This window comes from Malania oleifera, chromosome 1 (assembly GCF_029873635.1).
Source record: "Malania oleifera isolate guangnan ecotype guangnan chromosome 1, ASM2987363v1, whole genome shotgun sequence".
Classification (NCBI taxonomy): Eukaryota; Viridiplantae; Streptophyta; class Magnoliopsida; order Santalales; family Ximeniaceae; genus Malania; species Malania oleifera.
Window position 1 is genome coordinate 77,003,979 of NC_080417.1, and position 15,053 is coordinate 77,019,031.

The 15,053-nt window shown below is 37.0% G+C and overlaps 1 protein-coding gene across 1 annotated transcript in view; it reads left to right on the forward strand.

Moving 5' to 3' along the window:
- The window catches only part of LOC131157316 (uncharacterized), a 39,059-nt gene extending 24,420 nt beyond the window's left edge, over nt 1-14,639 (forward strand). Inside the window, exons 4-10 of the mRNA XM_058111378.1 lie at nt 8,165-8,249; nt 11,396-11,474; nt 11,573-11,703; nt 11,895-11,981; nt 12,104-12,216; nt 13,154-13,284; nt 14,263-14,639. Of these exons, the coding sequence (XP_057967361.1) occupies nt 8,165-8,249; nt 11,396-11,474; nt 11,573-11,703; nt 11,895-11,981; nt 12,104-12,216; nt 13,154-13,284; nt 14,263-14,375 (739 nt within the window). The 3' untranslated portion in view covers nt 14,376-14,639. The remainder of the gene's footprint in view (nt 1-8,164; nt 8,250-11,395; nt 11,475-11,572; nt 11,704-11,894; nt 11,982-12,103; nt 12,217-13,153; nt 13,285-14,262) is intronic.
- Nucleotides 14,640-15,053: the final 414 nt, after the last annotated feature.

Consider the following 15,053-nt stretch of genomic DNA (forward strand, 5'->3'; position numbering starts at 1 on the left):
CAACTTGCCTGTCGTCTAGTACTTCTCATCCTAGCCTTTAGGTTATAGATTCAGTTTCCATTGATTAGATCACAGCTATACCTAATTTCTTAACTACTATTTAGTATTTTGAAAACTTACGTTGTGTTATTTTTGCTAATGGGTCCACCACTACCGTTAAGGGAATAAGAATTGTAAATCCCACTTTCTCTATTTCTGCTCCGTCACTTTTGTATATTCCCAAGTATCCTTTCAATCTTATATGGGTAAGATTACCATATCCATGAATTGTTTAGTGACATTCTTGGTCATTTAGGATTTGAAGACGAGGAAGACGAGTGGCAAAGGGCATGAAGTTGGGGGACATTACCACTTTGAGCCACTATCTCCTTCTGCCCCTTGCACTGTTGCTACCACACCACTCCAAATCCATTGTCGCCTACTCGCCTCAATCTCCCATTGTTGAAAAAAATTAAAACTACTAGTTCCTTCTTCAAGTCATATGTCTAGTGTTGAGTGTGAATCTTGTCAATTGGGAAAGCATCATCGTGCTCCTTTTACTTCCTAAGTCAATAAACGGGCAGCAAGCCCTTTAATGTTAGTTTGTTTTGATGTTTGGGGTCCTAGTCGGATTGTATCCAAGTTGGGTTTCGATAGGTTTTAACATTTATTGATGATTATTTAAGGATGACTTGGCTCTATTTAATAAAAGATCGTTCGAAGTTATTTCATATCTTTCATGTCTGTTGTTCTAAAATAAAGACTCAATTTGGTTTGCATGTTCGGTTTCTTCAGAGTGACAATGTTAAAGAGTACTTTGGTACCCAATTCACTACTTGGTATAACTTATTTTGGTATTATTCGTATATCATCCTCTGCTCGCACTCCTTAACAAAATGGGGTTGCAGAGAGAAAAAATAGACATATCCTTGAAGTCACTCATACCCCACTTTATCAAATGCATGTTCCTGAAGTGTTTTGGAATGATGTTGTACTCATTATCTGCTACCTTATCAACATGATGCCATCTTCTATTCTTTGCGGTAAAATTCCCTACTCTGTTCTCTTCCCTAATGCTTTGATGTTCTCTTTACCTCCTAATATATATTTAGGTGACTGTCCTTCATTTATTAGCTGACCCCTTGAGGTGGATAAATTCTACCCTCGTGCTATAAACGAGTTATTTTTGTACTCAAAAAAGGATAACGTCGTTACAATCCTACTTTGCATCGTTTTTTGTTTTTGCCTATGTTACTTCCTTAGTCCACACCATACTATTCCCAGTTGTTGAGTGCTTTAACCTCGTCTCTTCCTTTGCCTAATCTTCTTGATTCTAGTTTGTTGTCTTTACCCAATCATCCATTTGTGTCTCCATGTGGTTTAAGTTCTTCTCATCATCCCAATCGTTCTAATTTGTAGGTGTATTCATGACGGCAGGTCCTGTGAAGAGAGGCCTCTCTAGCTTCTAATACTACACCTTTGGTTTCCTCGTCCAATGATCATATTTCCCACGATGTTGATCCTCTCATTGCTGTTTGGAAAGGTAAACACACATGTATGGAACGTCCCATTCCAACTTTGTTTGCTATGATTTCTTGTCATCCTCCTATCATTGTTTTTTTTACTAATTATTACTCTATCCTTTGCTGCTCTTCCTAAATCTGTTCTTGAATCTTTAGTCTGCTGTAGGTGGAGGTATGCACTGGTTGAATAGATGAGTGCATTATGGGAAATTGATACTTGGGATTTGGGAATTGGTATCTCTTTCCCCCGATAAATTTATGGTTGGCTGTCATTGGGCATATATTGTGAAAGTCAACCCTGATGGTTTTTTGGATCATCTAAAGGCACGTATTGTTGCTAAGGGATGTACTCAAGGGTATGGTTTGTATTATTCTGATACATTCTCCTCGGTCGCTGAACTTGTCTTGGTACGTTTATTCATCTTCTTGGCCACTACTTGTTACTAGCCTCTTCATCAATTAAATGTGAAGAATGATTTCTTGCATGGTGATCTTGAGGAGGAGGTCTTTGGGGGATGCTTGTGTTCAATTCGTTTATAACAAGCTAGGAGCATACGATGTTTATGCTCCATCTCGAGGGGGAGTGTTAAAGGTTATTTTGGTCTTTTAGCATCATTAGTGTGTTAGTATTATGTTAGTGTGAGTTAGTAAGAGCATTGTGGTCATTGTGCTTAACGTATATTATAAATAGAGGGAGAGACCTATAGTTTTGATAAGGTCTTTCAATTCACCAAATATTTTTAAAAAGATAAAAGGAGATGAAGGATCATATTGACAAACTACCTTTGAAGCATTAGACCATGATTTAGGCTCGCCACTAAAACACTAATTATAATGGCAAAGGCAGTTGTATAGAGGCAATAACTAATCCTCTTTCTCCATCTAAAACCACTCTTATCGTCTCCAGCAACATATCAAGGAACCTCCAGTAAACAATAGGTCTTTTATATCAAGCTTAAAAACAACCTTCGTATGATTGCACTTCACATACTCAACTTCATTAGCCACCAAAGCATCTTGTAAAATTTGACAGCTCCTATAAATGCAACACAAGAACAATCAGTAGGTCATCCCAAACCTCAATTAATCTATTTGCCTACATCTTAGCTAAAATCTTAGACAAACTCGTGATCAAAATAGTAGGTCAAAAATTCCTTATATATATATTTATCCTTCCCCAAGGTAATAAAGGCCAAATTAATACTCCTACCTTCTACTCCATTAGCAATAAGCCAACAAACCTGAAAGAAACCTAAGGTAAACTCATCTTGACGTGGTCTTGTACATCTCTATTAGATTACTACTTTACCTAAAAGCTTAAGCTGTTAGTTTTTTGGGCCAACAATATTTATCAAGCCTTAACAATCTGCATCTCAAAAGCTGCTCTTCTCACCTTCTCCTCCATAAAAGGTCTCTCTACACACTCTGCCTTCTCCAGCCAAATAGGAGACTAATCCAGGCCCTCTTACATAGATCTACTGGCATCCTCTGCTGAATACAACTCCTTAAAATCTCAGTTAATTTCATCAGCTATCAAATTTGGGTTTCTAACCATCGTCACTACTCCATTCTCCAACTCCTTAACTGAAACTCTTTCATTTTCTATTCCTAGCAACTCTCTGAAACAGTCTAGTGCCAGAATCTCTTTCTTTCATCTATTTAAACTTTAGATTTTTGCCTCCAGCTAGTTTCCTCTTTCCAGAGAATCTCATGAAACTCATTCAACAACTCCACCCTCATGAAAAGTTGAACTTAAGCTTTCATGAGTCAAGTGAAACTATCAACCATTTGTTCCTACATTGCAGGATGGCTAAGTGGCTTTGGTTTATGTTGTTTTCAATCTTTGGTGGGGCAGTGGTTTTCCAAGAGACAATTGAAGCTTCCCTAAAAGTGCGTTATAGAGGTTCTGGGTAAGGAAAGGAGGATCCTTTGGAGATGCGCTATCTTTTCTATTTGGACTCTTTGGACGGAAAGGAATGTAAGAATTTTCAATGGCAAATCAAATCCTCTTTGCTTCCTTTGGGATAGAATGGTTTTCCTTGCGTCTTTTTGGGCTCATTCTTTTGGGTTTTTTTCGAGGTTTACTTTTGTCAGACCTTCAGAGGAACTGCAGGGGAGCATTATTGTAATCCTTTTGGTTCTTTATTTCTTTAGGATGATCCCTTGTCCTCCATCTTATGTATATTCTTCTTTTTCTTGTTAATGGATTTATTTTTCTATAAAAAAGAACCTTCTAATCCTAATCCTCCGAAAAATTCTCCATCTTTACTGACCAGCCAATATTCCTAATCTCTTTAGTGTACTGTTCTTCACAATGCCTAAATCCCAAACACCTCCTTTTCTTGATCAGCAGAGAAAAATCCATTAAAGGGCATCAAGGGGATGCACCCAAGTACATACAATCAAAAGAGGAAATCACTCTCTGCAGTGCATCAAGGGGATGCCACCAAAGTAGATACAATCCACTATGCCAGTTAGAAAGAGTAGCAAACTATTGGTCTTTGACAACATGCAAGGGCAAGGGCAGAACTGATACTCTGAAGCTATCCTATTTCTTCCCTGTGCACAGACGAAAAGATGCAAGGGGACTGAAGGTTAAAGATTTGCTCCTTTCCTTGCTTGAGTGGATAGCTTTCCAGCCTTCCAGATCCATTACTCTCCTTCCAATGTTCTGGCAGTAGCCCACTGCTGCCTGATTAGAGGAATGGCCAGGTTTTAAAAGTTTCTGGTCCTGGAGCAGTGCAAGAGTATGTGCTCAACTGATTCAGTATTTTCCAAACCGAAGTAGCACTTATTAACAAGAGGCACGCCGCTTTTGACAGGTTGTTAGCGGTAAGAATCGTTCTGAGTTGCCTCAGATGGGCTTCCAGCAGAATTTAGTTGTTGTTGGAAGAGTGAGGTTTCTATAATAAGATCCGATGGTAAACCTGCTATTTTTTTGTCCAGGATCCTCTTGGGATCATTGGTACTGTTCCTGTACTGGATTTTGTACAAATCTACCATTAAAGTCTGCAAGATAGTCAATTACTCAATCAAAGACATGTCTAACCGAGGTAACGTTCCAAGAAATCCCATTTTTTGTAAACAGGGGGAGCTTGCTGATAAGGGCTTCATTGTTGCAGGCCCCCCTGAAAATTGAAGGGAATTTATGCTAAGTAAAGACTGGCAACACCCAACATCGTGCCAAAAGAAAACATTATCCCCATTCTACTTTGGGAAAGTAATGAGTAAGAAAAATTTTTTGCCATCCTATCCTGATGTCCAAACTCCAACACCATAAGTTTCGCTCGCATCTTTAGTGGCCCAACCATTATGGTGAAGACCATATTTATAGCTGATGACTTCCTTTTAAAAGTGATCTTTCTCTTTCATGAATATCTAGAGCATTTCCCAAGGAGGTCCTTGTTGAAAGTAGAGAGAGATATAAGCCCTAAGCCTATTTTTTGAATAGGTTATTTTACCACCCTACCCCGCCATTTAATGGGATGATTTTTAATTTCTCTGCCATGCTTCCTCAAAGTAATATTCTTTGAATTCCTTCCAACCTTTTGGCGATTGAGCAAGTGATAGGGAAGAGAGACATAAAATAGACGAAGAGATTTGATACGGTGCTTTTAATGTGGGTAAGTGAGGGTGAGCCTTGGATCAACGATAAGATTCCTCCTTTGTGACCTGTTGGTCACGAGCTTGAGTTCAAGGAAACAACCTCTTCGCATGAAAGAAGGGGTAAGGCTGTGTACACTGTGGTGACCTTCACCCTATTCTTGCAAAGTGGGGAGCGTTGTGGTCTAGGGACGCCCTTTTAATTTAGGCAAGTCTCCCACCTTTTGAGGGTAATTGCTTTTCCAACCAGCCAGTTTTCTTTCAGTTCTTTCAATGATGGGTCCCAAACCCCCTTTATATTTGAATTTGGCACCAAGAGGGAGACTGGGGTAGGTAATAGGAAATGCCCCTAGTTTGCAACCTAAAATATCCCACAGAGAGAGGCCCCCAGTGCTGTTCCCCCCTCCTTATTCCACATTTGTTAATGTATTTCAACTTCTTAATGAGTTGTAAGGCAAAAATCGTTCAAACCTTTAACACCACATTTCCCTCATCAACACCTAACCAAATCGACAAACCCAGCCACATGTTCTCAAACCTAAGCAAAGTGCTGGAGGCTGGAGCGCACTGAACCAAACTAGACTCAAGAGCAATGGGACAATAATCAAACACTACCCTAGGTAAAAGTTTAAGAGACAAATTAGGAAATGCATCCTCCCACTCATTTGTAAATGAAGTCTACCATTGAATGGCAACAAACTGCCTGCCTAGAGCTAGTCAGGTAAACTGAGAATTAGCTACGCATCTCTTTGTTTTCAATTCAAAATCCTTGATAAACTCATCAAAGGCCCCCATTGACCCTCCTAACTTCTCATGATAGAATCTAACAAGCCTGAGAGGGCTTATGAACTCTTAAGCCACTGCTGAGTTACTTCAACCCATACAAACCCAAAAAAAAAAAAAAAAAGTGCCTTGTCCTGAATCTGTGCTGCTCAGAGGATGTTAAGATTTTATCCATGACAGATTTGATAGCCATTGAATCACAACCCTTACTGGGCCTATTATCATTAACATGGGTGGATACAAATATGCCCAGGTATGGGCTATAGTCTCCAAACAAAACTCCTTATATTACATATGTAATTAGGCTTAAAATAGCTGGTTTTTGTTGGGTCTGCACCCACTCAACCTCCTGCTACTAGGGTCTATGTCAAATACATAAAATTTTACTGCTGTTTCAAAATTTAGAGAGAGAGAGAGAGAGATCCAATCGAGGAGAAAATCCAATATGGTGAAACGTTTTTTCACTAGTACTCTAATGCTATGTCTAAATTGATATTATAATAATCTATGATTATGAATAAATGACTGTAAAAAAATTTTTCTTGTAAAAAAAGAAAAATAAAAATGCATTAAAGTGGTATAGACAGCCAAAAAACTCCACTGTTTCCTGTTAGTATTTAAATTCAAATTTAGAAGGGATCCAAATTTGGGACAAGTGTCTCAACTAGCCAGTCCCCCATTTCTACCATTTCATTTGACTCTCACCTGGGGTGGTATAGACAGCCAAAAAACTCCACTGTTTCCGTTGATCGGAAAAATTTCTCCTTACTTTTTTCAACTATGGATTGTCTTCTTTTTGAATACTGTTCAGCTTTGACAATCTTCCCTCTCTCTCCACACCCATTTTTGTTATCAACCCTTTCTACAATCAATGACCCACACTGTAAACATGGAAATCCACCACCCGCACCAGCAGTCTTGTCAACAGTATTCTCCTTACTGCAGCATGTTCCATATATCCTTTTTCGCAATGACTTTGTTATCAACGGCCTTCAGCCTTCCCTTGCACATTCATGGCATGGAAATTGTCAATAAACCCTAGTCAATGGCCCTCTTGCAGAAATCGGCAAATGCACTGGCGGACGTAAAGTGGGGCTGGCAAGGCTGCTCTACCCCACAAACTCTTGGAATTTTTTTTTTTAATAAATATTTTAGTGGTGATCCCATTGCTCCCCACCCCACCCAGATCTGGCCCCAACCCCTCCTACCTCTTAATTTTTTTCCTAACTTAAAAGCAAGAGTTAAAATCAATATAAGTTTCAAGCCTAAATTTTAATGCTTTTGAGAAAATTTCCTATGCTAGTATATATCTTTTCATGTAAAAAACATTCTAAAATTGTATTTAGGAGCAAATTTTAAGCCTTGAATTTAATTTTGTAAATTTAGATGAAAATTTATATAAGTTTGTGTTGCATTTTTTTTTTTTTTCTAATTTTGTATATTTAAATTTTGAAGTCTAGATTCCAAATATGTGCTTTCCAAACCATCCTTTATGCTCTCATGTAAAATATTTTGAAGTTGTATTTGGAAGTGAATTTCAAGCCTTGAATTTAAATTTGCGGATTTGGACAAAATCAATCTAAGTTTATGTTGCATTTTTTCCAATTTTACACATTTAAATTTTATTCTACGAAGGGGCAACAAGCATAATTATTGGATTATTGCTCAAGTTGGATTATCAGTTTAAAGTTAATCTTTTAGCAATGTATTTTTTTTTTTTTTTGTGTACTCATATTATATGTACTTTTTGACTCTTTGGTAATATTGGTGGGATGTAAAAAAAAAAAAATTTCAATAAATTTTTTATGGATATACCTTGCCACTCCCTCCCCCCAGTTGTGAGTGCTGGATCCGCCACTGAGCAAATGGTTACAGAAAATAGCTTACTATGAGCATGCATGAACTGACTGATTTGGATGGGATTCTACATTTTCTTTTGTTTTTGTTCTGTAGATAAGCTTCCTTACTTGGGTTGGCATCCCCTTTTTCTTAGCCTGTTGCCTATTAAAACAAATTAATAGTTTTTAAAACCTTGGAAATTGCTGTGAAACAATGTTAATGCCATTGCTTCTGGAGCCAAAAATTCTTTCATGTGGATAAATCTACTGACAAAAGGTGTGTGTGTGTTGGTTTGACCTTTGGCCTGTATGTCATCTACTGACAAAAGGCTATTAGTTTAAATTTCTCCATGTTTTGTGTTCTTGCTACTACATGATTTCATTTTGATTGGCATTGGTAATTGGTGATTGTTGATTTAAGTTCTTATCAAACCTCAGGGCTTTAATGGCAGAGTATTCTGGTGCTGTTCTTGGAGTATTATCTGCAGTTTTGTATGGGCGACAGGGTCATGCTTGGAAAAAGGTGAGTCATTTAGATACACTTGATTATCTCTTTTTTAAATTTTTTTTAGAGTTATATTATTAGCTGTTCTTGTTGCTTCAATTGAAGGTGAGAAGCTACAATGGATCAAAGTGCCTGGACACAAGTTACCCTCTTCTTATTTTTTGTGTTTATAGAGCAGTTTGAAAATTTCCTCCTTTCTTTGTTTTTTTTTTTTTTAAAACCATGAGTATGTATGCACGTGCTTCCATACATTGCATACATATATGAGCGTGCACACATAGACACACACAATTTGTAGAAATACAAAGGGTAGCTGTATTTTCACACAATATTTTGATATGGTCATATTTCTTTGTTTCAAACTGACATACAAGTTCTCCTTTGCAACTGCTAATATTGAGAGCCACAATGTTTATAAAATGCATGTATTGATGACAAGCGTATTAATGGTGCACCCTTTGTGAGGACTCAACATGCAAACTTTTATGTAGATACCAGATCCATCGCCTCTAGCCACCTGAAGTCATCTTCCATTGATCACCCCCTTTCCGAAAAAGAAAAATGCAAGTATGTGAAAGGCAATGTTAATTAATGATGGTCCTCAACGAGGCAGTGGGTGAAGAATTACAATAAAGATCATCTTTGAATCCTTGAATTGATCTTATTGATGAGTTGAGGCTGCAGGTTGTACATCGTTAGCTTAGGTTAATTAGTTAATTATCAAGATTGAAAAACACGAGTACAATAGTTAAAGTACAGTGGTATACTGGTATGGTTCAGTTATGATGATCCGTAAGATGGAAGCTTAGTGGTATGGTTCAATTCTGATGATCCGTAAGATGGAAGCTGAAATGAGGAATGACATTCCTTGGGTGATGCTTCCTTTCATGAAGCTTGAAGAGAGCGTGAATGTGATGTCCATCAAGGTCCATAGTTCGATTTGCTTACTTTAGCTCCAAATGATTATCCATATGAGTTAACTTTCTGTTCCTTTAGCATCTGGTGATTGAATTGATGAAAGTTTGTGTTCTCTGTTACTTTATATTGGAATTATAAGGAAATAAACGACTCTTTGGTTCTTTAAAAAATTAAAATCCATTGTCGTGTATGCTATTGTTTTAGGTTTATCACCAGGGTAATTCAATTCTCACGTGGAGATGGCTTTTCCCCTTTCTCAAAGCAGGTTTAACGTATTATTGCAGGAAAGGGATTCCAAGCTTTCCACTACGCAACATGGGGGGTTTGGGAGGGTGAACCCAGCAGGGCAACTTCGAACCAGTGATGGTAGCCACTCATATAGTCTTGGGAAATCAACTGCTGATCTTATGCTTTTGGTTGAGAGGGTTGGATCCAGGATGAGGGCTTGATTAAGAAGTTACCTTCAGTGTTGGCTGGGGGAGGGATTTGCACTAAGGTTCACAAAGGTGGTATGGATAATGTACAGAGGTTGTCTGCTGATAAAAGGGCAGCCTGGTGCATGAAGCTTCCATGTATGCAGAGTCTGGCAAAGGAGCGGACCACATGGGTCTATAGTATGCAACATTACCTTGCATTTTTGCAAGAGGCTGTTTCCATGCCTCGAACGTGTGACGTCTACATCACACAGTGAGAACTCTACTATTGCGCCAAGGCTCGCCTTTAGAGGTTGGCTGTTGATGGTGAGGTTAATTCTTTTGGTAAGGAAAGGAATTTCGAGAAAATTTATGTCCACCAGGTGGATGGGCAACATAATTCTTCTAGGAATACAAGAAAAAAAAAATGTAACAAACAATGCTGAAACTGAAAATACTATGTGTGGTGGACTCTCAGAATTTTCGAAAGGGAGATACAAATGAGAGGAATATCAAGGGTAATAAAAGGGAGAAAATGGAGTGATATGTTGGAAAATGATAGTGATGATACGAGTGAATTTAAGGGAGAGGATGGTTTGCTTTTGGATGAGTTCTGAGATCAGTGTGGCTTTGCTTCTAAATGTCAGATTTACTTGGCGATTTATTGTATGTGGTGCCATATTCGATGAAAGGTTTAGAGGGCACTTTTGCAATTGAGGGGGATAATTCTTTTGATAAGGAATTTCCAGAAGGTTTATCTTTTCCAGGTGGACAAGCAAGATAATTCTTCTTGGAAAACTGGAAAAATGTAACAAACAATGCTGAAAGTATTTTGTGTGGTGAACTCCTAGAATTTCCAAAAGGGAGATACTGATAGGAATATCAAGGGTAAGTAAAAGGGGAAAATGGGTGATGTGTCAGATAATGATATTAGTGAATTTGCTGACGATGGTGGTTTGCTTCTGGATGAGATTTGGGATCAGTGTCTATGATTCTGAATCATTTGAGTTACTTTGGGATTTATTGTATGTGGTGCCATCTTCAATGGAAGGTTTAGAGGGCACTTCTGTAATTGAGGGGGATGGTTTGGGTAAGGAGCAACAGTATAAGAAAGGGATTTTCCCACTCTAGTTGTTGAAGTTTGCTCATTATAGTTGTTGAGGTTAATTGAAAGGGCTTAGAAGCTCAACAATTGACAGATGAGATGGGTTGGTGGTTTCTGATGTTGGAAGTAATTAGCTTCATTTGGATGGAGATGAAAAGAATTTGAAAAAGGGGCATTTTAGTCTCTTTTTAGGCCTTTTCCTTCGAGTTTTTTTGGGGTTTGTCATTGCATGATTTTGTTAAGGAATGGAGGGCGGTGTTGCTGTAATTTTTGCTCTTTGGAGGATGTCTTGTACTCCCATTGTACTTATTTGGTTCTCTATTAATATATATTTATTTGTAAAAAATTAGTTAAATATATAAAATTTGTTCAATAGGGATAGTTTCCATTATGATATTATATTAATATAAGGAAAGGATTTATGAACCATTTGCGTAAAATATTAAAATACTTTTCCAAAATTTAGGATTTTAAATGCATGAGTCGTGTACAATGCATCATGCATGTTTGTACTTTCTTCTCTCTCTCTCTCTATTTCTGTTAGTGTCAAATTTGTTGCTCGGTCAAGTTCTAATTTAAATTATGGTACTTATATTGGCATGAATTATCATTTTTTTATCAGTGGGTATAATCAAATTGAAAGCTTCTTCCCTTCATAAAAAATCATGTTTCTTTTTCATATTCCTTTTAAATCTGATGGGTGTTTCCTCATCTTTTAACATTGACAGGTTGGTGGGCTCATTGCAATGTTGGCATCCTTCTACTTCCTATCTCAAGGGTGGGCCGTGGCCACATATTCCCCATTTAATATCCTTTGCACTTTTGACTTCTTGCATCCCTTTGTAGTTTCTACCCTATTGTCATATATTTTATTTTATGTACTGATGAACTTAACTGGAATATACCATTTAAAGATAACCTTGATGCCGAGGTTCAGACACAACCAGTGTTGGGAATGAAAAAAATGGTAGTTCCCATCCTTGCTGGAATCCTATCAGCATTGAGGAGGGTGATCGCACGCCGTGTTTCACTCAAGGTGTGTGTGTGTGTGTGTGTGTGTGTGTTTCCCTCTGCTATGCTGTTTCACTTAGGGTTTTGATATCATCTATTTATAGTTATCTTGTGCTTACATTTTACATGGTGTCAGAATCATTCTTCTTTTATTATTTTGAAAACTATGTTATTTGCTATTGCAACGGCTGATTGTAACCATTTCTCTGCTTTCAGAGTCAACTTAAAAGGCGGCTCCATGCCGTAACTGTTGCTTCTGCAACGTGCTTTCTGTTTCCTGTGGCCATGTGGGACATAATTATAGTGAGTTTAGCTCAATGGCTTTCATCTGTTGGATTTACATGTATTTTTCAGTTAGCTTTATACTGTTTTTTACCTGACCAATACATGCTCACTTTCTTCTCTGTTTCAATGGAGCACTTTAGGGATCCAGTTCTCATGGCAGCATACAGTTGCCATTTTCTACTTGGCCTTATTTGAGCACCATTTTCTTTGGAGTAATCTTGATATTCTATTTTGACAGCTTAGCTGAGGAGAGGTACTGTATATAATAATGTCCTATATGCTTATCTGGACTTCCCTATCGACAATGTTAAATAATATACAAGTTGGTGCTTGTGCTCGGGAGCATGCTTGGCTGTACGCATATCGAGACTTTTTCTAAATGCTCAATTACGAATTAGTATTACAGCTAATTTTCCCATTTAGTAGGCTATCAGTGTAGTTGCATTATTTTCAGCCTGTGATTTTGTTAGGCTAATCTGGACTCAAGATTTTTCTTGATATTAAATTTTTGGAAGAATTAATTGTAAAATAAGCATAAAATCCTGAAACTTTGCCTGTTAGTTACGGGTTTATAAAGCAATGAATCTCAGGAATGCTAATATTTTACTTCGATCTCACTGCTGTCTAGCTAGTTTCTGGTATTTTCCATTCAAAAATCTTTTTGTGAGTAAACTAATTAAATCACCTCTTTAATTTCTTTGCTAAGAAAATTCCGGAAAGGTGCTGGTTCTTTTCACTTGAACCAGGGGGAACAGAAAGGCACTCTAATTGCTTGAAATATTGTTTTTGAATAATCATACATGAAACTTCGATACATTGATATAATTGTTGATACTTGTACAATACAATGGAAGTGCATCAGTGAGATAATGAATCTTGACATCTAGGTTGAAGTGGTCCCATTCTGTATTAGTCTCGTTATTGGTTGTTAACTGGGTCCTTATGTTTCTTATGTATCATTATCATTCTTTTGTTTCTTCTATATTTACATTGAGCCATTATGCGATGATTTTTTTTTTGGAGCTTCTGTTTTGGTGTGCAACTTATGTTTTTAGTTCTTAATTTATGTTTTCCAAACACTTAGGTTTAAAAGAATCTCTTGATTATGGAATCTAATGCAGTGGGCTAAAAATGATTGATGAAATCTGTTGTAGTGGGCTAAAAATGATATAGCTTTTATCATTTTGTAGGTTGCATATGGTCTTTTCTTCTCCAAGGCATTTAATGATGGCTGGAGGATGCATCATTGTCATGGAGATTGCCTACAAAATGGACTTCTCTCTAACAGGCTTTGTAATTTGCTCCACAATTTTAGGCTTTGGTATGTGTGATGCATATATAATAATACTGTTGTCATTTTGCTTTTCATGCGCAGCATTAGAAAATCCTTCATTGAACCATAAAGTTGCATAATTTCCATGGGATGTTGATAATGAATTTAAACATGAATGAAGGCTACAATATGGATTGATGTTGGAATATGGTATAGGACGCTATTGTTTTAGAAATTGTGAAAAAAAGAAATATCAGGGACTAGTCCACACAACTTGAATAAATGCAAAAGACCATAGGAGAAAGGGAAAAAGATTCATGCAGTGTAAAATTTCCCGGAATTTCCTTACTCTAGATCATCACTTGAGAAAAAAATTCCTTCAGTCCTGCCCTGACTTTTAGATATGCATCTTCTTTTTGCATTGGTCAATCTTAGTTGCTTTTGGCTAGAGGGTTAGTGGGGGTAAAATACTTGGTATTGCAATAAAAAAAAAAAGTTTTGTGCTGATTTCAGAAAATGGATAATCATATATGGAAATGCAAATCCACTGCATTAGCAAGCGTAGCGTATTGAAAATATAGAAACACACTGACTAGGTCTGCCCTTTTGTAGGCTTTTTAGCATGCACTTTATTTGTTAATAATTATGTGGCAAAAATGCTGGAAGAGATTTGGAATCTTAATAACAAACAAGGGCATTATCCTCTTTCCTATTTTGCCTTTCTTCTTAATAGATCTCCTCTGTTATTCACATCCAAGTAAAAAAAAAAGAGGGAAGGGGGGGGGGGGTGTGTTGGGGACGAGGGCAGCACTGCAGTAAAAGAAACCATGGAAAATTCTATTTAAAGAATGCAGGAGAACATCAAATGATGAGTACCTGCTGGTCCAGTTATATTTTGATGGCCTATTTTTCGCCCTACATATTGATGTTCATCTGGAATTAGGGTTGTTGCATTGCTTTATTGTTTCCATTGTCTAATCTCTCATGGCTTATTGATTAGTAACTTAATATGAATGCGTTATATAGGGATATTTGAGGCAACTTCTTTGGAGCATAGCAGGAAAGATTCTTTTCAGAATTCAAATCTATCCAATGGGATTCTAGGCAATGAACTGCAGATGGAATCACTTCCGACTTGAAGTATGTTATCAAATTTTTGCTGATTCATTTTTACTACCTTGGTCATTTTTTGATCCTCAAATGTATATATGTATGTGGTTGTCAAGCCCCTCCAAGTTATGTTGCAAAGGTCTATGGAGGGCTTGACATTAATGATGTGCATTCAATTGATATTTCTTAGGAAATTTTGATGATACACCTGTGTAGATGGTGTTTAGTTTTAGTCGAGGCATGCTTTAATGTGTTTAAATTTGACTAGTTTGATAAATGAGCTTCAAAATCAAGTTTTGAGCTTGACCCATTAATTAACAAGCAGAGCTCGATCTTGTTCAGATTTGACTCATTTACTTGTCAAGTCAAAATAAATTTTATAAGTGGAGTTTAAAATAAAATTTAAAAATGTTTGTCGAAAAATAAAGACTGGTTTTTTTTTTTTTTTTGGCAACCTTTGATGTTTTATTGCCTTATTTTGAGGAAATTTTTGAAAGAAAAAATATAAGTGTAATTATTGATGACTTGAAGGAAAATATTTTTTATTAAAATGTGTCGTTTAAAACAAATTCCAAGTCAAGTTTATAGATGAGCTTCTTAATAAGTTGATGGGGAAGAAAGTCTCAAAGTTGTTGTGCAAACTCATGAATTTAATGAATTAATCCATGGGCTGGGCTTATTAAAAAGGCAATAGTTGATAATAAAAT